The following is a 27,151-nucleotide window of genomic DNA, read 5'->3' as shown; positions in this document are numbered from 1 at the left end:
CAAGAGTGGGCATCTTAGTCTTGTTACTGACCTTAGAGGAAAATCCTTCCATTTTTCACCATTTAGTATGATGGTCATTGTGAGCTTGTCATATATGGCCTTTATTATGTTGAGGTACATTTTCTATACATCCAGTTTGTGGACAATTTGTACGATGAATGGGTGTTGAATTTTGTTAAATGCGTTCTCTGCATCTATTGAAATGATCATGTTTTTATCTTTCATTTCTTAATGGGGTGTATCACATTGATTTATGGGTGTTGAACCATCCCTGCATTTCTGGAATAAATCATGGTGTATGATCCTTTCAATATATTGTTGAATGTGGTTTGCTAATATTTTATGAGGATTTTTGCATCTCTGTTTATCGGGAATATTGTCCTGTAATTTTATTTTCTTATAGTATCCTTGTCTGGTTTTCGTGTTAGGGTAATGGTAGACTTGTAAAATGAGTTTTGGAAATTTTCCCTCTTCTATTTTGGAAGAGTTTGAGAAGGATTAGTATTCACTGTTCTTTAAATGTTTCATAGAATTCACAAATGAAGCCATCTGATCCTGGGCTTTTGTTTGTTGGTAGATTTTTGATTGCTCGTTTATTCTCCTTACTAGAACTGGTTTTTCTTTCTTCATGATTCAGTCTTGGTAGGTTGTGTGTCTAGAGATTTATCTATCATTTCTAGGTTGTCCAACTTGTTGGCTTGTGATTGTTCATAATAGTCTCTAATCTTTTGTATTTCTGTCTTATCAATTGCAACTTCTCCTTTCTGATTTTATTTATTTGAGTCCCCTCTCTTCTTGGTGAGTCTGGCTAAAGATTTGTATGTTTTATCTTTTCAAAGAAATTAGCTCTTAGTTTCTTTGATCTTTTCTATTACTTTTTAATCTTTATTTCATTTATTTCTGCTCTGGATCTTTGTTATTTTGTTCCTTCTACTAACTTTAGGTTTCATTTGTTCTTTCCTTTTTTGTTTTTTGTTTTTTTTCTTATTCCTTGAGGTGTAAAGTTAGGTTGTTTGAAATCTTTCTTGTGTCTTAGTTGAATTGTTTATTGTTATGAGTGCCTCTCTTAGAACTACTTTTGCTGCATCTCCTAAGTTTCGGTATGTTGTATTTCCATTTTCATTTGTCTTCAGGTATTTTTTATTTCCTTTCTTGATTTGTTCTTTGACCCATTATTTATTCAGTAGCATGTTGTTTAATTTTCACATATTTATGAATTTTGTAGTTTTCTTGTTGTAATTGATTCCTAGTTTTATAACCTTATAGTTGGAAAAGAGACTTGATATGATTTCAGTCTTCTTAAGTTTATTAAGACTTATTTTGTGACCTGACATATGATCTATCCCGGAGTATGTTTATTTGTGCTTGAGAAGAGTGTGTATCCTATTTTTGGATGGGATGTTCTGTAAATGTTTGTTAAAATCAACTAATGAATCATTGAACATTATATCAAAACCTAATGATGTACTATACTTTGGCTAATTGAATTTAAAAAAAAAACAACAGCTGGTGTAACAGGTCATTTAAATCCAATGTTTCTTTATAGATTTTCTGTCTGGATGATCTGGTGAAAGTGGGATATTGAAGTACCCTACTATTATTGTATTGCTGTCTGTTTCTCCCTTTTGGTCTGTTAATATTTGTTTTATATACTTAGGTGCATAGATATTTATAAACATGCTGGACCAGAAACCATAAGTTTGACTTGTTACTGTAGGATTTACCTAATGAGGATTTTTCTGTTTCCCTTATTCAATCTGCATTTATTGGCATTCTACCATAAGGAAATGTTACCTGTTTATCCAATTATTTAGCTATATCAGCACGGACTCATGGATATTTATTTTATTCTAGGGGTTATAACCTATTACTGTTGTTAATCTTGTTGCTGAAATTGTTCCAAATTTGACTGTTGGGAGTATCTCCAAATTAGTTTTTAAGCCCCTTTGAAATGTTGCCGTCATTTTTTAGGCGTATCCTTGCCTTGCCTGGCAACACGAGATATTCCAGGTTCATCTTGTATTTTCCTTACCTCAGTCCTTAGCATTAGCCATTTCTCCACGGTTACTGTCATATGAATGGTATTTAGAAACCAAGATTCAAGCACTAAGTGTGCTCGTTACTATTGGCATGTCACTGCTTTTAGGCTGTCATAATAGACAGATAGAAAAATATGTATATTTACTACACATATATACACACACTTCTGTGTTTATCCAAACTTACATGTTAAAAACTGTGAATTCATACAGATATCTCCAGTTTATCACCACAGTGTTTATTCTAGCTGATTCCTTTTCCATTTGTAATTTCTTTCTGTCACAGTAAGAAACTTGGTTTATATTATTCATGATGTATCTACTTATTTGTTAAAACTTGCTATTTATACAGATTAGTTTAGAATCACTAACCCACATTTCTGTGAGAAACAAACTTACTAACTAGAGTGTAAATTTGTATGCAGTTCTTTTTTGTCCTTAGCCTACAATATTCGATCAAAATACTGTTTTCTAAAGTTACTGAAGTAATTTTCTTCCCACACCTTCATTTGTAATAGTTATATTATATTCATTTGTTATTCTTTATGTTTTATTTTGATCTTTCTGCACATCCTGAATGATTTTAATTATGAATTTGGGAGGGGGTGAATTGATGTGAATCATCAACATGGTTCTAAGAGTCAGAGCTATACAAAAATTTTAGAAGTGTTGCTACCCTCCGTCCTGACTACTTGTTTCCTTTCGCATATTCTTTTCACCCTATCCCACCCATCTGCTGGATAACCAATCTTATTAGTTTCTGATTTATCCTCTATGTTATTTTATTTTATTTTTTTTAAAGATTTTATTTATTTGAGAGAGAGAGAGAGAGTGAGAGAGAGAGAGCACACGAGAGGGGGGAGGGTCAGAGGGAGAAGCAGACTCCCCGCTGAGCAGGGAGCCCGATGCGGGACTCGATCCTGGGACTCCAGGATCGTGACCTGAGCCGAAGGCAGTCGCTTAACCAACTGAGCCACCCAGGCGCCCACCTCTATGTTATTTTAAAACATGTATATTTTCATATATTTTCTTCTTTCTAACATGAATGGTAACATACTCTAGACAGTCTTTTGTATTTTGCTTTTTATACCTAATAATATACACAGGATATCACCCCAAATCAGTTCGTAGAGGTGTTTCTCATTCACTTTTCTTTACACCTGTAAAGTGCTCCGTTGTGTGCACTTTTCTCTGTATGGCATCTAGGTTGTTTCCAGTAATTTGCTATTTTTAGTGGCTCTACAATGGATAACCTTGTGCATATATATTTTTGTATGTTGTAAGTATATCTTCAGGGTAGATTACTGAAATTGTGATTGCTAGGTCACTTTTTAGTAAGTGAATATGTAGTTTTGTTAGGTATTGTCAAATTCCTTTCCAGAATGGTTGTACCAGTTTGTATTCCCACAGCAACATATAAAAATGCCTGTTTACCCAAGCCTTGTCAACAGAAAATGTTGTCATACTTTAAAATTTTTGCCAGTTAAATGTGTTCTTTTAATTTGTTCTTCTCTAATTATGAGTGACTTGGAACATTTTATTTATGTGTTTAAGGGCTGTTTTTACATCTTTTATGGTATATTGCTTGTTCATGTCTTTTGCCTATTTTTCTATTGGGTTTTGAGCCCTGTTCCACAATTTTTAAAAGTTCATTAGATATTAGGGATATTAGTTTTATGTCTCTGGTATATGTTACACATACTTTCTCCTAATTTCTCAGTGTTTTTTGACTTTTTAGAAAGATTTATTTATTTGAGAGAAAGAGAGAGCGTGAGTAGGGAGGGGGCATAGAGTGAGAATCTTCAAGCAGACTCCCCACTGAGGGCAGAGTCAGACATAGGGCTCAGACTTACTACCCATGAGATCATGACCTGAGCTAAAACCAAGAGTTGGACCCTTAACTGACTGAGCCACAGGGCACCTCTAACTTTTTTTTATAGTGTTTTCTTTCTGAGGCAATTAAAAATTTTTTTGCATGTGGAAAAAAAAAGTTTAAGCAAATTTATCAATCTTTTATTGTCTCTGCATTTTGAGTCATAATTAGGATAAACCTTTCTTTGCACCACAGTTGAAGAGCAATTCATCCATGTTTTCTTTTAGTATTTATATAGTTTCATTTTTTACACTTAGATCTTTGGTCCATTTGGAGTTTGTTTTTGTGTTGTTTATTCTTACATATAGCATTAGGTATGAATCTTAATTTTCTTTTTCCAAATGACTACACAGTTATTCCAGCAGCATTTATTTTAAAAGTCTATTTTTGGCTCAGTGATTTGAGATATCACCTTTATCATCTGTAGTTGGGTCTGTTTCTGGGCTTTCTGTCAGTATCACACTTTTAATTATAGAGGCTTTATAGTATCTTTTCATGTCGGGTAGAGCTAGTACTCATTGATTTTTATTTTTGGTATTTTTTTTCTGGCTACTGCATGTTTGTTTTTCCTTTAGCTTTAGTGTTGCCTTGTCTTACTCTTAAAGAGATTGGTAGTTTTAGAGTGATTGCATTAAATTTATAAGTTAATTTAGGTAGAACTGACATCTTTATAGTGTTGAATTGTTCTGTCTAAATACAACCTTCTTTTTCTGTTCAAGTCTGCTTTTTTTTTTTAACAAGCAGTTATACAATGTTTAATATATTTCGGGCACTGTTTCCCTATACAATATTACCTGTTTTTTTTTTAAGGTTTTATTGATTTGTCAGACAGAGAGAGCACAAGCAGGGGGAGCGGCAGGCAGAGAGAGAAGCAGGCTCCCTGCTGAGCAAGGACCCCGATGCAGGACTTGATCCCAGGACCCTGGGATCATGACCTGAGCCTAAGGGAGACGCTTAATGACTGAGCCACCCAGGCGCCCCAAAATGTTTAATTCTTTATAAATTTTTAATTATTATTATCGTTAACTCTGTCTGGATTTGTGAATTTTTCTCTTCTTGGCTTTCGTGGTATGGAGTGTTTCATAGATACTGTTTAATGGTGCTCTCTTCTCTCAGTACAGCAGTGTGCAGATATTTTAGTAGATGTTTTATCTTTGTTCTAAGGTGATGCAAGTTGGAGGGAGTTATGAGCCTTCCAATTTTGTGGTTCTCTTTTATCTTGCAAGACTGTTCAGTGTTCATCACTTGCTCTCCACCCCCCATTGGTCCCTGATCACTGAATTACTAAAAGACAGTCTTTCTCTTTTGTTTTTTTTTTTTTTTTTGCCTCTCACAGAAGATCCTTCATATAGTTTCCTTCAAAGTCCCTTCCTTGTACCTAGTGCTCTGATATGCCAAGTTCTTTTTGTATACTTTTCAGTCTTAGAATGGTTTCTTTTTCCTCTTGATGGTTTTATATTTGGCTTATATACTGTCACTAGTTTCCATCTCTGTCTTCTCTGGAATTTTTCTGTCAGCCCTGAGAGGTAGGAGCATGACACTTTGCTCATTAGGATTGTGTGATTGCCCCCTTTTGTTTCCATTTACTCTGAAGTTTGGACATTTTCTGTCTTCAAGATAGGAGGGTGAAGGGAATGGTTTCTGTGTAGATTCATTACCTTTCATGTTGTTCTGTATTGTTTTGGGAGGAAATACTGGGAGATGGGAGCTAGGGTTCACCATTGTCTTTTAATTATCCATAAGTTCTCTTGATTCTGGTTAATTTCCTAAATGCAGATATGAATATACTCTCAAACACATCGTATCTGCATGCAGATTCTTTAAAAAATGCCTGAAGAAATATGTTTAATTCATTATTAGGGTTAGATGAGGTCATGAGGGTACGCTGTGATGGGATTAGTGCCCTTATAAGAAGAGACACCGGAGAGCTCTCTTTATCTCTGTGCACTCTCACAAAGAAGCACATAGGAAGCCAAAAGAAAAGGCCTTAGAATGAAACCTATTTTGCCAGAAACTTGATCTTGTACTTCCCAGCTTCCATAGCTATGAGAAGTAAAATTCTGTTGTTTAAGACTCCCAGTCTGTGGTATTTTGTTAGGGCAGCCCAAGCAGATTAATACACACACACACACACACACACACACACACACACACACACACACGCACGCACATATACACACACACGGGCGCCTGGGTGGCTCAGTCGGTGGAGTGTCCAACTCTTGATCTCAGGTCTTGATCTCAGGGTTGTGAGCTCAAGCCCTGCACTGGGCATAGACCCTACTTAAAAAAAATATAAGCATATTTGCAAATAAACTCGCACTCATATATCACTTATCACAGGTTCATTTATAATAGGGAAAAATTGGATAGGTGAATATATCTCTTATTAGGGGACTGGGTAAATTAAGTTATGACAGAAACATATTGGAGTACCATCCAGTCATTAAACACAATGTACCTTTTATTAACTGATGTGAAAAATGTGCATATTATATTAAGTAAAAAAGGCAGTTTATAATACAACTCACAAAATTTCCCATTCCTATTAAAAAAAGTTTTAAAAGGAAATATACCCAAAATGTTAAGTATAGATTCATCTGGGTTTAGGATTATATGTAGTCTTTATTTTCTTTTCTATGTTTCTGTGTTGTCTACTTTTCACAAATGACTATTATTTTTATAATAAAGTAATATTTTAATTTGTAAGACATTTTAGAACACTAAATAGAAAATTTTTATATATGTAATCTATTTTTTTAGGAAGACATGTTTGTTTTATACGAATTAATTTTTCTGGATTTAGTTGTACAAAGAATGAGTTGAGGTTTAAAGGCAAAGGGCCACCCTTACATAGGGTTGCCAGGTTTTTATTTGCCAAATCTGGCAATGCTGTCTTTATTTTATTTATTTTTTATTTTATTATGTTAATCACCATACATTACATCATTAGTTTTTGATGTAGTGTTCCGTGATTCATTGTTTGTGTATAACACCCAGTGCTCCATTCAATATGTGCCCTCTTTAATACCCATCACCAGGCTAACCCATCCCCCACCCCCTCCCCTCTAGAATCCTCAGTTTGTTTCTCAGAGTCCATAGTGTCTCATGGTTCATCTCCCCCTCCGATGTTCCCCCCTTCATTTTTCCCTTCCTACTATCTTCTTTTTTTTTAACATATAATGTATTATTTGTTTCAGAGGTACAGGTCTGTGATTCAGCAGTCTTACACAATTCACAGTGCTCACCATAGCACATATGCTCCCCAGTGTCTATCACCCAGCCACCCCATCCCTCCCACCCCCCACCACTCCAGCAACCCTCAGTTTGTTTCCTGAGATTGAGAATTCCTCATATCAGTGAGATCATATGATACATGTCTTTCTCTGATTGACTTATTTCACTCAGCATAACACCCTCCAGTTCCATCCACATCGTTGCAAATGGCAAGATCTCATTCCTTTTGATGGCTGCATAATATTCCATTGTGTATATATACCACATCTTCTTTATCCATTCATCTGTCGATGGACATCTTGGCTCTTTCCACAGTTTGGCTATTGTGGACATTGCTGCTATAAGTACTGGGGTGCACGTACCCCTTCGGATCCCTACATTTGTATCTTTGGGGTAAATACCCAGTAGTGCAATTGCTGGGTCATAGGGTAGCTCTATTTTCAACTTTTTGAGGAACCTCCATACTGTTTTCCAGAGTGGCTGCACCAGCTTGCATTCCCACCAACAGTGTGGGAGGGTTCCCCTTTCTCCACGTCCCCGCCAACATCTGTCGTTTCCTGACTTGTTAATTTTAGCCATTCTGACTGGTGTGAGGTGGTATCTCATTGAGATTTTGATTTGGATTTCCCTGATGCTGAGCGATGTTGAGCACTTCTTCATGTGTCTGTTGGCCGTTTGGATGTCTTCTTTGCAGAAATGTCTGTTCATGTCTTCTGCCCATTTCTTGATTGGATTATTTATTCTTTGGGTGTTGAGTTTGATAAGTTCTTTATAGATTTTGGATACTAGCCCTTTATCTGATATGTCATTTGCAAATATCTTTTCCCATTCTGTCGGTTGTCTTTTGGTTTTATTGACTGTTTCTTTTGCTGTGCAAAAGTTTTTTTATCTTGATGAAGTCACAATAGTTCATTTTTGCCCTTGCTTCCCTTGCCTTTGGTGATGTTTCTAGAAAGAAGTTGCTGCAGCTGAGATCGAAGAGGTTGCTGCCGGTGTTCTCCTTTAGGATTTTGATGGACCCCTGTCTCACATTTAGGTCTTTCAACCATTTGGAGTCTATTTTTGTGTGTGGTGTAAGGAAATGGTCCAGTTTCATTCTTCTGCATGTGGCTGTCCAATTTTCCCAACACCATTTGTTGAAGAGACTGTCTTTTTTCCATTGGACATTCTTTCCTGCTTTGTTGAAGATTAGTTGACCATAGACAGTATGGCACAGGCACAAAAACAGACACATAGATCAGTGGAACAGAATAGAGAGCCCAGAGATGGACCTTCAACTCTATGGTCAACTAATCTTTGGCAATGCTGTCTTAAAGCCAAGTTGGTTAGCTCTGTATATTTGAGATTTTAAAAATGTGTGTGGTAGAAAGAACCCTAGTGTTTTTTAATGTGCAAGAGAGGACGCTGAAGTTCACAGATGTTGATAATCTTCTCACAGTCACTCAGCAACTCAAGTAGCCGTCAGAACCACAGCTCAATCTTGGATGCTTCTTTCACTGTGTCTTGCCTGCCTGCCATCCTTATATTTTTTTAGCCTGTTAAATGATGGCTCAGTTCATTTAAAGTGTTTACAGGAGTTGTGTGTGTCTAAGCAGTGTTATTACTATGTCTTCAATCCAGTTCTAAAGTTTCCATTAGAAAATAATACCATATGATGTTGGTTGAATATAAACAGAGTAGGACCTGTCCAAATTGCTTTACCTAATTATGCTGGCGAAATCCTATGATTTTGTTTGAAAAGTTGATCTAGGCACATTTCCAATTTGTTAAAAACATTAAAATACTTTTAATGTGAAATGATTTCTAGTTTAAAAGCCTTTTCCTTAACTGACTTTGTTTTTTAGCTGGAAGCAAAATAAACTATTTCATTTGAGAGATATATTTATATCCACCATCTGAACCCCGGTGGGTTATATTCCATGATCTTTTGGAACATTTAGTGAATGTTTAGTAGATATCCAGGTCTTCTAATAGGCAATAGTACTGAAACATCACCAGACAGCTACTTTTGCTTTATGAAGTGATTTTCAAAAGTTGATTAGCATAAAAGTTCAGAGCGCAGTTTCTGGAGTTGGCCTTCAGGGGCTTCACGTCTCAAATCCACCTACTCTGTGTGTTATTCTCTCAGTATTCAATTTTATTTATTCATTTCTTTTTTTAAAGAGGGAAGGGAAGAGGGGCAGAGGGAGACACAGAGAATCTCAAGTAAACTCCATGCTCAGCATGGAGCCTGATACAGGGCTTGATCTTACAATCCCAAGAGCATGACCTGAGCTGAAATCACTTAATCAACTGAGCCACCCAGGCGCCCCTTAGTACTTCAATTTTGTAACCTGTGATGTGAGCATAATATTGATGTCCACTTCACAAGATTGTGGTTGCAGTGAAATTATGGTAGTAGAAGTCAAGCACTTTTAACTGTGCTTGGCTTATAGTAATGAGCACTAGCATACATACCACTGTTGTTATTTTTATTTTATTTTATTTATTTATTTTTTAAATTTTATTTTATTATGTTATGTTAATCACCATACATTGCATCATTAGTTTTTGATGTAGTGTGCTGTGATTCATTGTTTGTGTATAACGCCCAGTGTTCCATTCAATATGTGCCCTCTTTAATACCCATCACCAGGCTAACCCATCCCCCCACCCCCCTCCCCTCTAGAACCCTCAGTTTGTTTCTCAGAATCCGTAGTCTCTCATGGCTCGTCTCCCCCTCCGATGTCCCCCGCTTCATTTTTCCCTTCCTACTATCTTTTTTTTTTTTAACATATAATATTTGTTTCAGCGGTACAGGTCTGTGATTCAACAGTCTTACACAATTCACAGCACTCACCATAGCACATACCCTCCCCATGTCTATCACCCAGCCTCCCCATCCCTCCCATCCCCCACCACTCCAGCAACCCTCAGTTTGTTTCCTGAAATTAAGAATTCTTATTTTCATTTTTAAAAGATTTTATTTATTTATTTGAGAGATAGCACAAGTAGTGGGAAGAGCAGAGGGAGAGAGATAAGCAGACTCCTCACTGAGCACAGAGCCAGATGCAGGGCTCGATCTCAGGACCCTGAGATCATGACCTGAGCCAAAGTCCAAGAGGCGGATGCTTAACCAGCTGAGCCAACCAGGGTCCCCACCACTTACTTTTCTAGTCATGTTTTAGTATCATAAGAAAAAGTAATTTGGGAAGGCAGTATATGAGATAATTCAAAGAAGATTTTCATCAATATCAGTATCCATTAAATGTTCTATTGAGTAGATAATACTCACTCTCTGACTGCTGTAGTCCAAATATTCTTTGGGAATTCTAATGTGTACTTTGCAAAAAACAAACAAAAAAGGTTAATTATGCTAAAGTATGGAATCTTCCTTAATATTTCTTTAACATCACAGAAATGCAAATAAATTATCTTGTAGACTATAATTTTCAGCATTGAAAATTATCCACAACATACTTTTTCAAATATTGAATTATTCTGTAATTAGTGTTCAGACTCTACAAAAGAACATGTTAATATATAATCACATTCAAATACTGAGGTGGAAGGAATTTTCTAGTACATTAATGTTTATATTGGAAATTATATTTTCTGCCCCTTTTCAAGATTAATGACTTCCATTCAGAAATGTTATGAAAGATGCCATGTTAATCACTAAATAATGTTACTCTGGGAACCCATTTTAGTAATACACCCCCCCAAAAGGACAGTAAACTAAATTAAATGTTCTATATTTTTAGACTTAGATATAATGACATATTAGTTTTGAATGTACAACATAATTATTTAATATTTGTATCTATTGAGAAGTGATCACCATAATGAGTCTTGTTAACATCCATCACCATATATAGTTACAAAATTTTTTTCTTGTGATAAAACTTTTAAGATCTAGTCTCATAGCACCTTTCAGGTATACAATATTATTAACTCTAGTCCCCATGTTCTACTTTATTTTATGTATTTTATGACCTAATTATTTTATAGCTGAGAATTTTGAACATTTTAACCACCTTCACCCATTTCACCCTCCCACCCCTGCTCACAATATACTTTTAACAAACTACATATAACTGAGTGAAGACTGTACTTTGTAGCATTGAGAACAGTCTTCTAGGCCTTAAATCTTAAATTCTTCTGGGCTGATTTCATACTTGTCTTTTAAAGGGCTCCCTAATGTGATACTTTGCTTCAAGAATAGAGAGCTACTAAAACACTGTTCTAAAGTGAGTAGATTGGATTCCATCTACTTTATTTTTTTAAAGATTTTATTTATTTATTTGCCAAAAACACAGTGAGAGAGGGAACACAAGCAGAGCGAGTGGGAGAGGGAGAAGCAGGCTTCCCGCTGAGCAGGGAGCCCGATGCAGGGCTCGATCCCAGGACCCTGGGATGATGACCCGAGCCGAAGGCAGGCACTTAACGACCGAGCCACCCAGGCGCCCTGGATTCCATCTACTTAGCCATACCTTTTACCTATGATTCTGTCAATTTTAGCTAAATACCTAGCATTCAATTTAGAAGTGTGTTTAATTTATTATTAGTAGTAGTAGTTCTTTAATAAAAGAGCTTTGTATCATAATCTTTTGAAGATTCTATTGAATTAGTAACCATTTTTTTTTATAACCTTCCCCTAAGGTATTCCCATTTGTCAGCAGCACTTAATTTGGAATAACGTGGAACTTGAAGATGATTATTGCTTGAATGATTACAAGTGAGTGTAATTACATATTAGCTGTTTTATAGATGCTCAGTATTACAACTCCATATATCAGTGTTTTCCTTCTGAATCCTTGTATCATGTCTCTTCTGAATAGTTGTGACCCCTGGATTTAAGTGTAAATCCTGAACCTTACGATATCTTGGCTCCATACTCCAAACTGCCTGATCCTTATCCTTTGATTATTTGTTTTATCTTTTCATTATTCACACCAAGTTATGTATCCCCTGCCTTTTTAGATCCCCCTCTTTTGAACTTGCCTTGTGCTCTTTTCTTTTAGTATTGACCCATTCCCACTTGGCTACTTTCCTTTTTTTTTTTTTTTTTCATTTTTACAAGAATATTGGGTAAAAATAAAAATCCTAGAAAAGAGCACAGGCAGTCATTTTTCTGACATTAGCTGTAGCAACATTTTTCTAAGGTATGTCTCCTGAGGCAAGGGAAATAAAAGCAAAAATAAACTATTGGAACTACATCAAAATAAAAAGCTTCTGCACAGTGAAGGAAATAATCAATGACACTAAAAGCAAATTACTGAATGGGAGATGTTTGTAAATGACATATCCAATAAAGGGTTAGTATCCAAAATATATAAAAAACATACAACTCAACACCCCAAAATCAAATGATCCAATTAAAGAACAGATATTTCTCCAAAGGAGACATCCAGATGGTCAACAGACATATGAAAAGATGCTCAGTATCACTCATCATCAGGGAAATGCAAGTCAAAACTACAGGGAGATGTCACCTCATACCTGTTAGAATGGCTAAAATTAACAATACAAGAAACAATGGGTGTTGGTGAGGATGTGGGAAAAAAAGGAATCCTCCTGACTGGTAGTGGTAATGCAGATTGGTGCAGCCACTGTGGAAGACAGTATAGAGGGTCCTCAAAAAATTAAAAATAGAACTACCCTACAATCAAATAATTGTACTATTGGGTATTTATCTAAGAAATACAAAAACACTAATTCAGAGGGATACATGCACCCCTATATTTATAGCGGCATTATCTACAATAACCAAATTATGAAAGCACCCCAAGGGTCCATTGGTAGATGAATGGATAAAGAAGATGTGGTGTATATATACAATGGAATATTTTTCAGGCATAAAAAGAATGAAATCTTGCCATTTGCAATGAAATGGATGGAGCTAGAGTGTATAATGCTAAGTGAAATAAGTCAGAGCAAGACAAATACCATATAATTTCACTTATATGTAGAATTTAAAAACAAAACAACTGAACAAAGGAAAAAAAAAAGGAGAGAAACCAAGAAACAGACTCTTATTATAGAGAACAAATTTATGGTTACCAGAGAGGAGCTGGGTGGGGGGATGGGTGAAATAGGTGAAGGGGATTAAGGAGGGCACTTACCATGATGAGCACTGAGTAATGCATAGAATTGTTGAATCATTATATTGTACACCTGAAACTAATATAACACTGTTGACTATACTGGAATTAAAATTAAAAACAATGCAAAAGACATTACAGATAAAGGGCTGGTATCCAAGATCTATAAAGAACTTCTCAAACTCAACACCCAAAAAACAAATAAAGTGAAAAAATGGGCAGATGACACAAATAGACACTTCTCCAAAGAAGACATACAAATGCCTAACAGACACATGAAAAAATGTTCATCATCATTAGCCATCAGGGAAATTCAAATTAAAATCAGTCAGAATGGCAAAAATTGACAAGGCAAGAAACAACAAATGTTGGAAAGGTTGTGGAGAAAGGGGAACCCTCTTACACTGTTGGTGGGAATACAAGTTGGTACAGCCACTTTGGAAAACAGTGCGGAGGTGCCTCAAAAAATTAAAAAAGAGAGCTACCCTATGACCCAGCAATTGCACTATTGGGTATTTACCCCAAAGACACAGATATAGTGAAAAGAAGGGCCCTATGCACCCCAATGTTCATAGCAGCAATGTCCACAATAGCCAAACTGTGGAAAGAGCTGATATGCCCTTCAACAGATGAATGGATAAAGAAGATGTGGTCCATATGTACAATGGAATATTACTCAGCCATCAGAAAGGATGAATACCCAATTTTTACATCAACATGGATGGGACTGGAGGAGATTATGCTAAGTGAAATAAGTCAAGCAGAGAAAGTCAATTATGTGGTTTCACTTATTTGTGGAACATAAGGAACAGCATGGAGGACATTAGGGGAAGGAAGGGAAAAATGAAGGGGAGGGTAATCGGAGGGAGAAATGAACCATGAGAGACTATGGACTCTGAGAAACAAACTGAGGCGTTTAGAGGGGAGGGGGGCTGGGCGCTGTGTTAGCCCGGTGATGGGTATTAGGGAGGGCACGTACTGTATGGAGCACTGGGTGTTATACGAAAACAATGAATCGTGGATCACTACATCAAAAACTAATGATGTATGGTAACTAACATAACAAAATAAAATTAAAAAATAAAATTAAAAACAAAAAAATAAAGTAAAACATAAATAAAATATGCTTGATAAAGACAAAAAAAGAGTATTGGGTAAGAGAGTTTTGCTCTTCACCAGGTCTTTCATTTTTCAAGTCCTCCTTCTATTACTAAATGACACTAAGTGTGCACCAGTGATTGCAGATATACTATTTGATTTTCATCTTTCTTTCTTTCCTCTCTCATACACTTCTTCACTCTTTTCTTAAGAACAAAAGGGTCAGAGGCAATGTGAAATATCTGGAAGAGTACTGGGATTTGGGTGATCTTGTAGATCTTGTAGATTTGGTATTTTTGTATTTTTTATTAAATAGATTTGTTTTCTAACACCTTGGGTCTTGGACAAACTTCTTTTTTTCTTAGGGCTTCTTTTTCTTTACACGTGAAATGAAGAGGCTAAACTGAGGTATCATGTCATATTTAAAGCTTATGAAAACCTACTTACTTTTTCATTACTTTTACAAGTAATTAAGTTAACATTTTATTTTTATGCATATTGCTTTATCTTTTTTATATTATAGAGGGTAAGTACTGTGCCTGATAAACTAGCACTTAATTATGTATATGTCTAACACTGGATGCACTTTGATAATGATGGTTTGTTTTTCTGTTAACAGCATATCAGAAGGTTGTACCTTGAAGTTGGTATTGGCTATGCGTGGTGGACCTATAAATACTAGAAGAGGTAGGCATTTGTTAAAATCATGTACATTAAAGCAATTTGACAATAATAATTTTCAAGCCAGTTAGTATTTTTATAGTCTCAAGTTTTAATCAGGTTCTCTTTCTGCTATTAGGTCTTAGAACAACATTTGTTTTTCTAAGCATTGTTCTTTGAAGCATAAATGTGCAGAAGGAACTCATATTTCAGAAAAATTTCCTGATTCCTGATTCAATCCAGGGATATTTAAAAATAAACCTCACCAGTAGAGGGAAAGGAAATGAATAGCATTGTGTAAATATGTTGTTATCATTGTGTTTAAGTTCATACCAGTTTGTTGCTTTTTTTTACTCACTGAGTCTTCAACTCTGGATGTAATAATTGTTACAGCAAATTCTAAAGTTGGCTGTTAGCCTGGTTTGTGATGCATTTGGGTTTCATAGATATTATTATGCCCCTGTTGAATCCTTTTTCAGAATGTGGGCAGTCTCTGGAGGTCTTTCGTTCATTTAACAAACATATTTTATGTATCCACTACATGTTCAATACAGTGTTCCATGGAAGAAAAAGTTTCTGCTTACTGACAGTGCCCACAGTAAAGATGTAAAGATTTGATGTCATATCAGGCAGTTGCAAGTGCTATGGAGGAAATAGGGGAGTGTGACAGTGTTTGTGGAAGTAGGATACTAGGAGGATGATTGTGGAAGGCCCTTGAAAAAGATGATGTGAGCAGAGACTTGATTAACAAGAGAGTTCTAAGCACGGGAAAAACTGGGGAGTATTCACATTGGTTCCTGATTCAGGTACATCAGTCACATGAATCTCCACCAAGAAGAGGGATCCTTAGACTGCTCAGAGCAGTCCTGCTCTGTGGGCCTCATTTGGGGAAGGGCTTCATATTTGTTTGATCCTTTACTGACTATAAGACTAAGGTTAAGTACTGATTACACTGCTGGTTTATTTTTTCCACAAGTCAAATTTTATCTCTATATTTCATAATTTTGGTTAGAAAAATGGGACTTATTACCATCTTTCTCCTAGCTACTTCAGGAGGATTTTGTGAGATGTGTTACTTTAGTTGTTGAACTGTTTTGGATAGGTTAGAAAAAAAGCAAAGGTAGTAATGTTAGAGTTGGTTACCTAGCACTCCTAATATCAGAAATTCTATAAATTGGACTTATAAAATTGTCCTATGTGACATAGGGTGATGTTTATAGTACCAAGTCTCAGGGTAGTGTAAGAACCCTAAAGTGTTTAAGATTTTATTTATTTGTCAGAGAGAGAGAGCACAAGCATGGGGAATGGCAGGCAAAGGGAGAGGGAGAAGCAGGCTTCCCAGTGAGCAAGGAGCCCAATCTGGGACTCAATCCCAGGACCCTGGAATCATGACCTGAGCTGAAGGCAGATGCTTAACCGACTGAGCCACCCAGGCATCCCAAGAAACTTAAAGTGTTTACAGACCCATTATGATAAGATAGAATTATACAGTGTTTAATAACATGTAAATTCCACTGTTACAAAATTTTGAAAGTTGGTTATGTGTGTATAGTATTGTTTTTAAACCAGGTTATTTTATCAGAACAATCTACGTTTAGGACCAGAATTATTTTATGCTTATGAGGAGAAGTGTAAGTGCTATAGATTTTTTTTTAATTTTTAAAGATTTTATTTATTCATTTGAAAGAGAGAGAGCATGAGCAGGGGGAGAGGTAGATGGAGAGGGAGAGGCAGACTTCCCCGCTGAGCAGGGAGCCCAACCTGGCGCTCAATCCCAGGACCCTGCGATCATGACCTGAGCCGAAGGAAAATGCTCAGCCAACTGAGCCACCCAGGTGCCCCAAGTGCTATAGATTTTGAGTTAAAAATATATCCATGGGAGTTTTTTTGTTTTTTTTTGGGGTTTTTTTTGTTTGTTTGTTTTTTACCTTTTGAGAAATGAAAATAAAAGGCATCGTTCTCCTTAGGTAGCTGAAGCTTTGTAATATTTTTGTAGAGTAAATTGTAATAATTTTGTAAAATTTTTCCCTAGAGTTTTCTATGCCTTGTTTGTAAATTGAAAAATCAGCAAGGAGAACTTGTCTTTTTTAATATTTTAATTATATATTTAATAATTTTGCCTTTATTGAATCAACTTCTTTAAAGTTAAAAGCTTGCTGTTGTCTCCATACATCATTGAAAACTTTGTGAAGATTAAAAACTATACGCAGATCTAGAACTTTTCCATGTTGTATATGAGAAACCATATTTTTTGGTTATTTAGTTTTACTTGAAAATTATGGTTTAGAAAATACCATGAGTTCAGTAATATTTAGCTTTTAAAATTGTTTTTGAATTAATCATTATCAAAACAGCATAGAAAATCCTTTCTAAAACTAAATTTTATTTTAAGGTATATATACAGTATGTTATACCTGATGAAATCATGGTTTTTTTCTGTTATGAAAAGGTGTGTGCATATACCACATAGATGCATATACATATTCAATCCCAATGCCTCCTCAAGTAAGGCACACCATGTTGATTTAGGTAAGGCTTTCCATACAGCTTTAGTAATGGCAGCAACATAGATTTTATTTCTTTTTAAGGTAATGTGGAATGTGTGGTGTTAACTTAAAAATGGTAAGAACCTGTTTTAAACATGTCTCTTAATATTTGCACATTTTGTGCCTATGAAAGAGTTGGTCAAAACATCCAAATGTTTTTATAAAATAAGCTAAATATTATATTTCTAATTTTTCTGTTTTAGTGGTGGTGGTATTGGATTAGGATTTGGGAACATTTTTAATGTTTTTACCTTGTTACTTTCACAGTTTAATATTTCTTAGTGCTATAACTTTTTTAAAGGTCAGCACAGCACTGGGATTCTGTTAATAAATAAGCTACTTGTATCAAAGGGAATTTGAGAAATTGTTGCCTCTTTTAGGAAAGAGCAAATGTTTCTGCAGCTTGACATGAGAGTTTTTGGGAGTGAACTTTTTTCCTGTAATCATTACTTAAGTCTGGGTCAGAGTCTTTTAGAACATTTGCCCTATGAGCCAGCAATCTCTTGAGGCCTTTCCCCCGGCAGGAGCAGAATCTGTGGCTGCTGTGGACAAGATGATGGCTGCAATACCAAACCTGAGGACCACTCCAGGCCAGAAGAGCCTATAGTAATGGGGGGGCTTTGCCCCAGTCCTTTTGCTCTGACTGGACACATGGGTACATACCAGGACAGTTGGAATCCTGGGAGGATGCTTTCAAGAAACAACACACTGGCCATTGAACATATGGCAGTTTTACTACACTCACGGGCCCCCTTGTGTTCTGAATTGTTGTATACTTTTAATTACCTAACTTGATGTGTCAAGAAACAGCTCTAAGAAGAACATAAATCCAGAATCAAAGAAGAATCTAAAACCAGAAAGAAAAAAGAGATTCACTTGCTTCTAATTTCCAACACATGTCTCCTAATTATGTGTATGTGTCTTTTTTTAAATCTAAAATAAGTGGAATTTATATTGCTTTTAAATTATTGATGTAACCAATATTGGAAAATATAGGAAGTAGACATGTGAAGTGAAAATAGTTATAGGTAATTATGTCATAGAATCAGCAAATATACAGACTCTAGTGGCACAGGAAAATACTGATGTATTTAGTTAAGCCCTGTCTTTGTATGTAATAACATAATAATGAATTTCATTTCTTTCATGTTAGTACAACATAGGGAATGCTGTATTAACTGTAAAAAGACCAGAAACTTATTTAAAAACTATCATATATATGTTGTTCTAATTCACATTATATCCTGTCACTGTGCCAACATGCATAAAACTTGATATAAATTGAAAGCTTGTTTATCAATTTTTCCATTTGTAGTTCCTATGGAAGATCCACTTAGGGAGATGGCTGAGTACATGGATTCCAGTCGAGATGAGGTCTGGGAGAAGACCTCCTGCAACAAACAAGTTACATTTTTGGTATACCGAGAAGGAGATCAATTGAATTTCTTTCGTGTAGTAGATAAGGGAGATGGCACTTTAACACCATTATCTGAATCTTTAAGGTAAATAGGTTTTCATTTGCATGTCTCACTTAGAAAAGGAGAACACTGTATGATATACTCCATAAACCTTAATGTTTACTTTGTGTTGTCTAAAATAATCTTACATTCACAAGACTGACTAAATTTCATGCATTCTCCCCACTCCTGCGCCCCAGATATATAATTCTGAAATTGTCCTTCATATGATTGATATTTAGAGAGTAATTCATAAAACTGAAATTTCTTTATGGAATAGGATTTTTATATAAAAGATTTATTTCTGTCCTTTATGAAACTCTAAGATGCTGACTTGATTATAGAGTCTTGTTATAATATTGTGTTATTGTACAACCTTGGCATAATAGGGTTGAACCTAGAGTTGCCGTTTTTTTTCAAAATTTAACTCTACTGCTTAAAGGCAGATAAATCTCTTTACCTTTCTGGTCTTGTTTTCCTACTCTGTAAAAGGAAGAGTTGTTAAATTGATTCTAAACTCAGAAGGAAACAACTTTAAAGGTACTTAGCTAGGCAATAGAACAATTAGGAAATAAGACAAGGTCATCTCTAAGTTTCTGTATACTCTGTCTTACTTTGATTCTTTTTTTTTAAAGTATTTTATCTTTATTTTTTTTTAAAGATTTTATTTATTAGAGAGAGAGAGAGAGAAACAGCATGAGAGGGGAGAAGGTCAGAGGGAGAAGCAGGCTCCCCGCTTAGCCGGGAGCCTGATGTGGGACTCGATCCCAGGACTCCGGGATCATGACCTGAGCTGAAGGCAGTCGCTTAACCAACTGAGCCACCCACATGCCCCCTTGCTTTGATTCTTTATTGACTTTCGCTTTAAGCCACTAAACACTTAATGAACTTTTTAGCCAGTCTGTACACTAGTACTGGCTTACAAAGATGATTGTCCTTCCCTTTAGGGAGCATGCAATCTGCTTTAACTAGTACCTATAATATATTCTTTTTTTTAAAGATTTTATTTATTTATTTAAGAGAGAGAATGAGACAGAGCACGAGAGGGAAGAGGGTCAGAGGGAGAAGCAGACTCCCTGTTGAGCAGGGAGCCCGATGCGGGACTCAATCCCGGGACTCCAGGATCATGACCTGAGCCGAAGGCAGTCGCTTAACCAGCTGAGCCACCCAGGCGCCCACCTATAATATATTCTTGCCAAATGTTATAAAAAGATATCAACAGCTCTGGAAAACCAGATAAGAAGGCCTTCATTTTGCCTGAAAGGTGGAGAGTTAGGGACAAACTCTGAGAAGAAGGGACCTTAAAAGGGGAGTAGGAGTTTTCCAAGCAGACCAAGGAAGGAAAGGTATTACAGGTAACTAAATTTAATCATTAGTTGTGGGGTTTTTTGGTATAAGTTCTTTTTATAATGGTATAAGTTCTTTATATATTTTGGATACTAACCCCTCATTGGTTATATCATTTGCAAATATCTTCTCCCATTCAATAGGTTGCCTTTTCATTTTGTCGAACGTTTCCTTTGCTACACAAGTTTTTCTTTTTTTTAAGATTTTTCATTTATTTATATAACACAGAGAGAGAAATAGAGAGAGAGCACAAGCAGGGGGAGTGGCAGGCAGGCAGAGGGAGAGGAAAAGCAGACTCCCCGTGGAGCAAGGAGCCCGATGTGGGGCTCAATCCCAGGACCCTGGAATCATGACCTGAGCCGAAGGCAGATGCTTAACCTACTGAGCCACCCAGGTGCCCCTGTACAAAAGCTTTTTATTTTAAAATAGTATAGTCCCAATAGTTTATTTTTGCTTTTGTTTCCCTTGCCAGAGGAGACATATTTAGAAAAATTTTGCTAAGGGAGACAGCAAAGAAATTACTGCCTGTGTTTTCTTCTAGGAATTTTATGGTTTCAGGTCTCACATTTAGATCTTTAAGTCATTTTGAGTTTATTTTTGTGTATAGTATAAGAAAGTGGTCTAGTTTAATTATTTTTTGCATGTAGCTGTCTAATTTTTCTAGCATCACTTATTGAAGAGACTGTCTTTTCCCCCATTGTATATTTTTGCCTCCTTTGTTGTAGATTACTTGCCCATATAAGCATGGGTTTACTTCTGGGCTCTCTGTTCTATTCCACTGATCTGTGTGTCTATTTCTGTGCCAGTACCATACTGTTTTGATTATTATAGATTTGTAATATATCTTGAAATCTGAGACTGTGATACCTCCAGCTTTGTTCTTTCTCAAGATTGCTTTGGCTATTTGGGGGTCCTTTGGTGGTACAAGTGACTAAATTCAATCCCACAATATATAAAGCTAGTAGAAAAAATTGTAGAAAAAATAACTTGTAGTCTGGAGAACAGTTTCTGTGGCTCAGGAGTCTAGTCACAGTTTAGCTGGGTGCTCTGCTCAGGGTCTCCCAAAGCTGCAGTTGAGGTGTTGGCAAAGACGCACTCTTATATGGAGGCTTGATAGAATCTACTTCCAAGCTCATTCATGTTGTTGGCGTAATTCATTTCCTGGCAGTTGTATGACTGAGGACCCTGGGTTTTTTTCTGGCTTTTGCCTAGAGGCTGCCCTCAGCTCCCTTTTGATTAACTCAGAATCAACTGATTTGAGGCCTAAATTACATCTGAAAAATCACTTTTACCATATTGTGGTGACTAGAAACAAGTCCTAGGTCATTTTTACACTCAAGTGTAGGGGAGTGTACAGGATATGAGCACCAGGGATTGGGAATCATGGGGATTTCTTTAGATTCTGCCCACCACAAGTTATGTAGAAGGATTAGACTCATTTTTTGAGAACTGACTATGATAAATGGGTGTTGACTGTTGACTCTAACTTGTTACGATCTGGTTACTACAAAGTGTAATAGTAACCATATAGTAACTACAACCATGTAGGCCAGAGGTAGAGAAGAGGGAGTAATCAGGGCTGCAGCCTTAATCCAGAGCCTCTTACTTGGACCATGAAAAGAATTTTTTCATACCAGTCTCCCCATGTGCTAGCTCACTGTTGTTTTGGTTTCCTTCCTTCAAACATCCTCTTTTGGTTCCCTTTTCCTAAAGAAAATCTAAGCTCCTTAGCTTTGCATGTAAGGCCCTTTACAACCAGTCATTGTCCATTTTTGAGCTCTCCTTCATTATGCCATGTTTTTGTACATCTTTTACCCTTTGCTTGAAATGTCATTTTCTTCTTTTACCTCAATTTCTCCTCAGCCAGCTTCTATTTAAGACATAGCCCAAGTGTTGCCAAGGATTTCAACTAAAATTGTACCGTTCCTCTCAAGCTATTTTTTTTTAACTTTTCTCTTCCTTTCTTTTCACCTACCAGAATTGGACAAGGGATAGGGGTAGGTGAGAAGGGAGAGTAGAAAACTTTTTCTGGCCATACCTTGAATGACATTTATCTTGACTGTTGTAGGAGAGGCTTTCTTACTCTTTAATGGGGGCAGCAAAATTTTTTTGGAAAGGGCCAAATAGTAACTATTTTAGGATTTTCAGGCCAAGAGATAAAATCAAAGATACTGTGTAGGTACTTACGTAACAAGAAAGAAGAATTTCCACATAATTTTTACTGTCAAAATTCGAAATATAATAATAATAATTGAGGGGCACCTGGTAGCTCAGTTGGTTAAGTGCCCAACTCTTGATTTGGGCTCAGGTCATGATCTCAGCATTTTGAGATCGAGCCCCATGTTGGGCTCCAGGCTGGGCGTGGAGCCTGCTTAAGATTCTCTCCCTCTCTCCACCTCTCATGTGTGTGTGCGCGGGTGCGGGTTTACATGCACTCTCTTTTAAAAAAATTAAAAAAATAATGAGTACTTGCGTGTGTGTGTGAATTTGGATCCAAATTCCCCTCCAAAGAGGAGAATTGAATGCTTTTTGCGGGGGTAATGTTACTTGAGGTTGCAAGCTAGTGTTGCCTATCAAATTTGCAAAATCAGTTGCAAAAGTTCATCTGTTAGTATGGATCTATAATGAGATTTTATGTATTTTATCTTTGAAAATTTTTTTTCACACAGATGTTGCCATGTACTGATACCAGTCCCCATAAGCATATGATTTTAATTGAGCATATTCATTGCTTGGAAGGCATTTATAGAATTCTGTTACAGTGTCCTCTTGCCATTTGCCTTTAGCATGGCATTACATTGCATATTAATCACATCAGGATAGGTGGAGCTCCTCAATTGTGCATTTAAATAGATTTTGAAATACGGAAATTTCCTTTAACTTGTATGAAAACACTGCTGGGAATTTAGGAAATATGCCCCTGTAAATTTATGTGGGAATGTTCTTGCTTTTTAATTTTTGTTTTTTTTTGTTTTTTTTGTTTTTTTTGTTTTTGTTTTTTTTTTTAAAGATTTTATTTATTTATTTGAGAGAGCGAGAATGAGAGAGAGAGAGAGAGAGAGAGCACATGAGAGGGGGGAGGGTCAGAGGGAGAAGCAGACTCCCTGCTGAGCAGGAAGCCCGATGCGGGACTCGATCCCGGGACTCCAGGATCATGACCTGAGCCGAAGGCAGTCGCTTAACCAACTGAGCCACCCAGGCGCCCCATCTTGCTTTTTAATTTTTGAAAGCATGCTATTACATGTGAGTCAAAGTAATATTGGTGTCATCACAATGATACTACTGCAGTATAAGTTTCTTACAGGAGCACTGTTTTGCCTTATAATTTTAGGTGGAATTCAGTAAGACACATTAAGTTCACAGCAAAAACTAATTTTCAAAGGCATTCAGGTGAAGGTGATTCTTCTTGTTGAGAAAAACTCAATGTTAGCCCTGAGCTTAAAAGAATCATAATAAAACTATTATAGTCAAGACATTGAACTCATGGCTAAGTCCGTGAACCAAAAAAGTTTACTGTTGACACTACTGGTTTAAGAATACATAATAGATTCAAATATTTACCCCTGAATACCTGCTGATGAATAATACAGCGAGTAACCATAGTCTTTTAACACCTTAGCTTTTCATTAGCTTTGTAAATTTGTCCAACTTGTTTTTTTTTCTGTTCCACACATATTTTTACTCTATCACTTGTAGGAGATTTCACTTCAAGTTGTACTGAATTAGTGTTTTAGCAACTCTTTTGAAAATCTTACCTGTAGTTGTTTCATGCAGACTATTTATAGGGGCTTCATTCTTAAGTAACTTCAAAGTTGGTATTGATACCTTGATAAACAAAAACAACTGAACAGTACCAATAACTTATGTCGACTCATCAAAAGCCAAGGAACAGAACTCCAAATCATTGCCTTATTGTTTAGTTGTCTGTTGTTGTTGCTTCCATTGTTACCAATTTTTCAAGAAATTGTTCTTGCCAAAGGGGTAGTCTTCATTTAAACAAGTTTATTTTCTCTGGACACATTTCTTCAATTGCTGTGATCAAGCATAGTTTAATTAATTCACTGTTGGCAAACAGATTTTCTTACTACCTAGTAAATTAGCCCCTCGGAAACTTATTTTGGCTGCAGTTTCATTTTCATTTTTTCTTTTTGCGAAGAAATTCTACTTTGATGAGATATGCCATTTTAAATTTTTGCAATTTTTCTGACACTTTCCTGCAAATTGGGAATAGTGTGATGAGTTCTTAGTCTGGTAATGTCCAAATAAGTGGTTTTTCTTTAGCATAGCCACAGTGTCATTGCACAATGAACACAATACTTTGCTATGTAATCGCACGTAACTGACAGTCAAACAGTCCACTCTCTACTGTGCCTTAAACCCGTGGCATTCGAAGTTCACGCTTCTTGTTCTGACATGTTAGGAGTGTGTGTGTGTCAATGTCATGGTACAATGATACACATGGCACTCAAAATGCTGTGGAATTATGATTGTGCCAGTGTGCTTTGTAGTGTGCCAAGCCGAAGTGCAGAGTGGTGAGACGGCCACATACGATTCTAATGTGGCTGCTCAGCTCTACCATTACAGTGCAGAAGCCGCCATCTGTAACACGTGATCCAGTGAGGGTGGCAGTGTTTTAATCAAACTTTTTATTTATGGACACAACTATGAATTGGATATAATTTAACATTATGAAATATTATTTTGATTTTTTTCAACTATTTAGAAGTGTCAAAACCATTCTTGTGGACCACACAAAAGTAAGTGGTAGAACGAACTTGGCCTGTGACCATAGTTTACCAACTCCTGCTCTAGGGAGGAAACAGGGAGAATGGGTGCTAATTTAACTCATTTTGGTACAAATCTAGTATCAGTCATTTTTAGTCTTAAATCTTTATAGTTAATGATGCCACCTTACTGCTCTTTTAAGTGGGAAGAAATAAAAGGAGGCAATGCAAGACAATTTTAATTAAATGGTAACTTGTCTGTGAAAGTCATGTGAGTACTTGGCTTCTGGATGAACAATATTCATGTTGTAATAAATATTCATTTGCCCATCTTTTGCTCTTTAATCAAATTATTAGATTAAAAGATTTAGAAAAAGTTAAATACAGCATTCAATAAAATATCTAGAAACTTAAGAAAATATTTAGAACATTTAAATACGAAAAAAGATATTTATTAAGTTTATAAATTACTACATTATCCTAGTCTAGTTACATTTTTCCATTTTGAAAAAAACTGGTTTTTAACTGATCTCCTAAATCTGTTCTGTGAGAGAAAACACAGTAATGTGGTTCTTTGAAAAAAATTAGGTGAATTTAAAAGCATGTTTTTACCCTCAAAAATACGTCCACTGAAATAGTTATCATGATTGTACTTTAAAAAATACACATATATACATACACGTGTGCATGCAAGCACATGCACACAGACATACTGTTTTCCATGGGAAAACATTAAAGGACCAATTTTTTATGACGGGAAAGTTGAGTCAGAAACCTCTTTTGGTATTCAGTATGGGTGTGTAAAGTTAAAATAACCATAGGATGTATGAGAGAAGTACTTAAAATACTGCAAGATGACCAAGGATAGAATATACTAGAGTCATTCCTTTCAGCTCCAAGGGTGAAGTGGCAAAAATCTCCACTCATCCCTCCTTTTCAGATACAAGAGCCCTCACATACTGTAAGTTCTATCACTTATTTGGGTTCACAAGCATAATGCAGTAAAGTCTGTTGTTTGGTGCCTGAGGGAGCAACAGGAAATAGTATAAAGAGTAGACTTTGGAGGCAGGGGATTTGAATCTTAAGTCCACCATTTACAGGTTTAGTAAAACCTCTCTCAACTGCCGTCTCTTCATTTATAAAATGAGATATAATATCACCTTACATAGTTTTTATGAGGATTAGAAATAGCATGTAAAAAGTATCTGGCAGAGTAGCATTCAGTAAATGATAGCAATATTAATTTAGTGTTGTTCCCATTGTGTCAATTTTCATACTGTGGTAGGCATCTACAGTAGGTACAAGTGATGGTCACAAGTCAAACGCGAGGGACTAAATTGCTTATGGAGACATATTCCCGCTATCATTCCTTCTGATGCCCATACCTGCTATGCACGTAGTTAATCTATGATTTCAAAATGTCATCATTTTCACCATGTAAAGTTTTAAGGATGGGGCTATCCATTATGTACTTTGTCTTTGTGTGGTGGTAGTATGTGCTTCAGAAGTGGTATGGAATATGCCCTTATTATTTAAGGTTATCCTAAATTGTTTCCATTTCTTACAACCATATAGAACAGGAAATTTTGTTAATGCTCATACATTAGCAGAGATACATACTTTAGTTTTTCTGTAAGTAAATCAGACATGGTGATCAACACTTATTCTTAGTCTGCTCTATTTAAAATCTTAGTCATTTTACAAATATGCTGAACTTGTGTTTATCCTAAACCTTTACCATTGTAATTTTACTGTTACTGAAAAAGCTGAGTGAAATTTCACTAGTGTTTGTGTTTAGTTCAACATTTATTGGCTATGCACCAAGCACTGTGCCAGGCACTGAGACTAAGAAGATGAATAAGGCCTAATTTCTGCTTTCATCTTGCTTACATATGGGGGGAGTGAGAAGGAAAGATAGACATATAAGTATAAATATGAGGATAGTGTGATAAGTGCCAGTATATTATGCAGTCAAAGAGAAGGGGCTCCAAATAATCATTATGTTAAGGTATGAATAAATGTCATGGTGACTGATCAGTAATTCAGATGTTTTACATGTGTAATAATTTGTGTCGTGACTTGACTGG

At 36.1% G+C, this 27,151-nt stretch overlaps 1 protein-coding gene across 1 annotated transcript in view; it reads left to right on the top strand.

Annotated features, from left to right (window-relative positions):
* Positions 1 to 27,151, top strand: part of ZFAND4 (zinc finger AN1-type containing 4) — a 91,558-nt gene that overhangs the window by 34,144 nt on the left and 30,263 nt on the right. The window contains exons 3-5 of the mRNA XM_028098728.2: positions 11,791 to 11,866; positions 14,950 to 15,017; positions 18,852 to 19,038. Of these exons, the coding sequence (XP_027954529.1) occupies positions 11,791 to 11,866; positions 14,950 to 15,017; positions 18,852 to 19,038 (331 nt within the window). The remainder of the gene's footprint in view (positions 1 to 11,790; positions 11,867 to 14,949; positions 15,018 to 18,851; positions 19,039 to 27,151) is intronic.

Source organism: Eumetopias jubatus, unplaced genomic scaffold, assembly GCF_037043125.1.
Source record: "Eumetopias jubatus isolate StellerSeaLion01/CBP00866 unplaced genomic scaffold, mEumJub1_p1.0 scaffold_17, whole genome shotgun sequence".
Taxonomy (NCBI): domain Eukaryota; kingdom Metazoa; phylum Chordata; class Mammalia; order Carnivora; family Otariidae; genus Eumetopias; species Eumetopias jubatus.
Note: the sequence above shows the minus strand (reverse complement) of the source record. Positions and strands in the feature narration are given on the sequence as shown.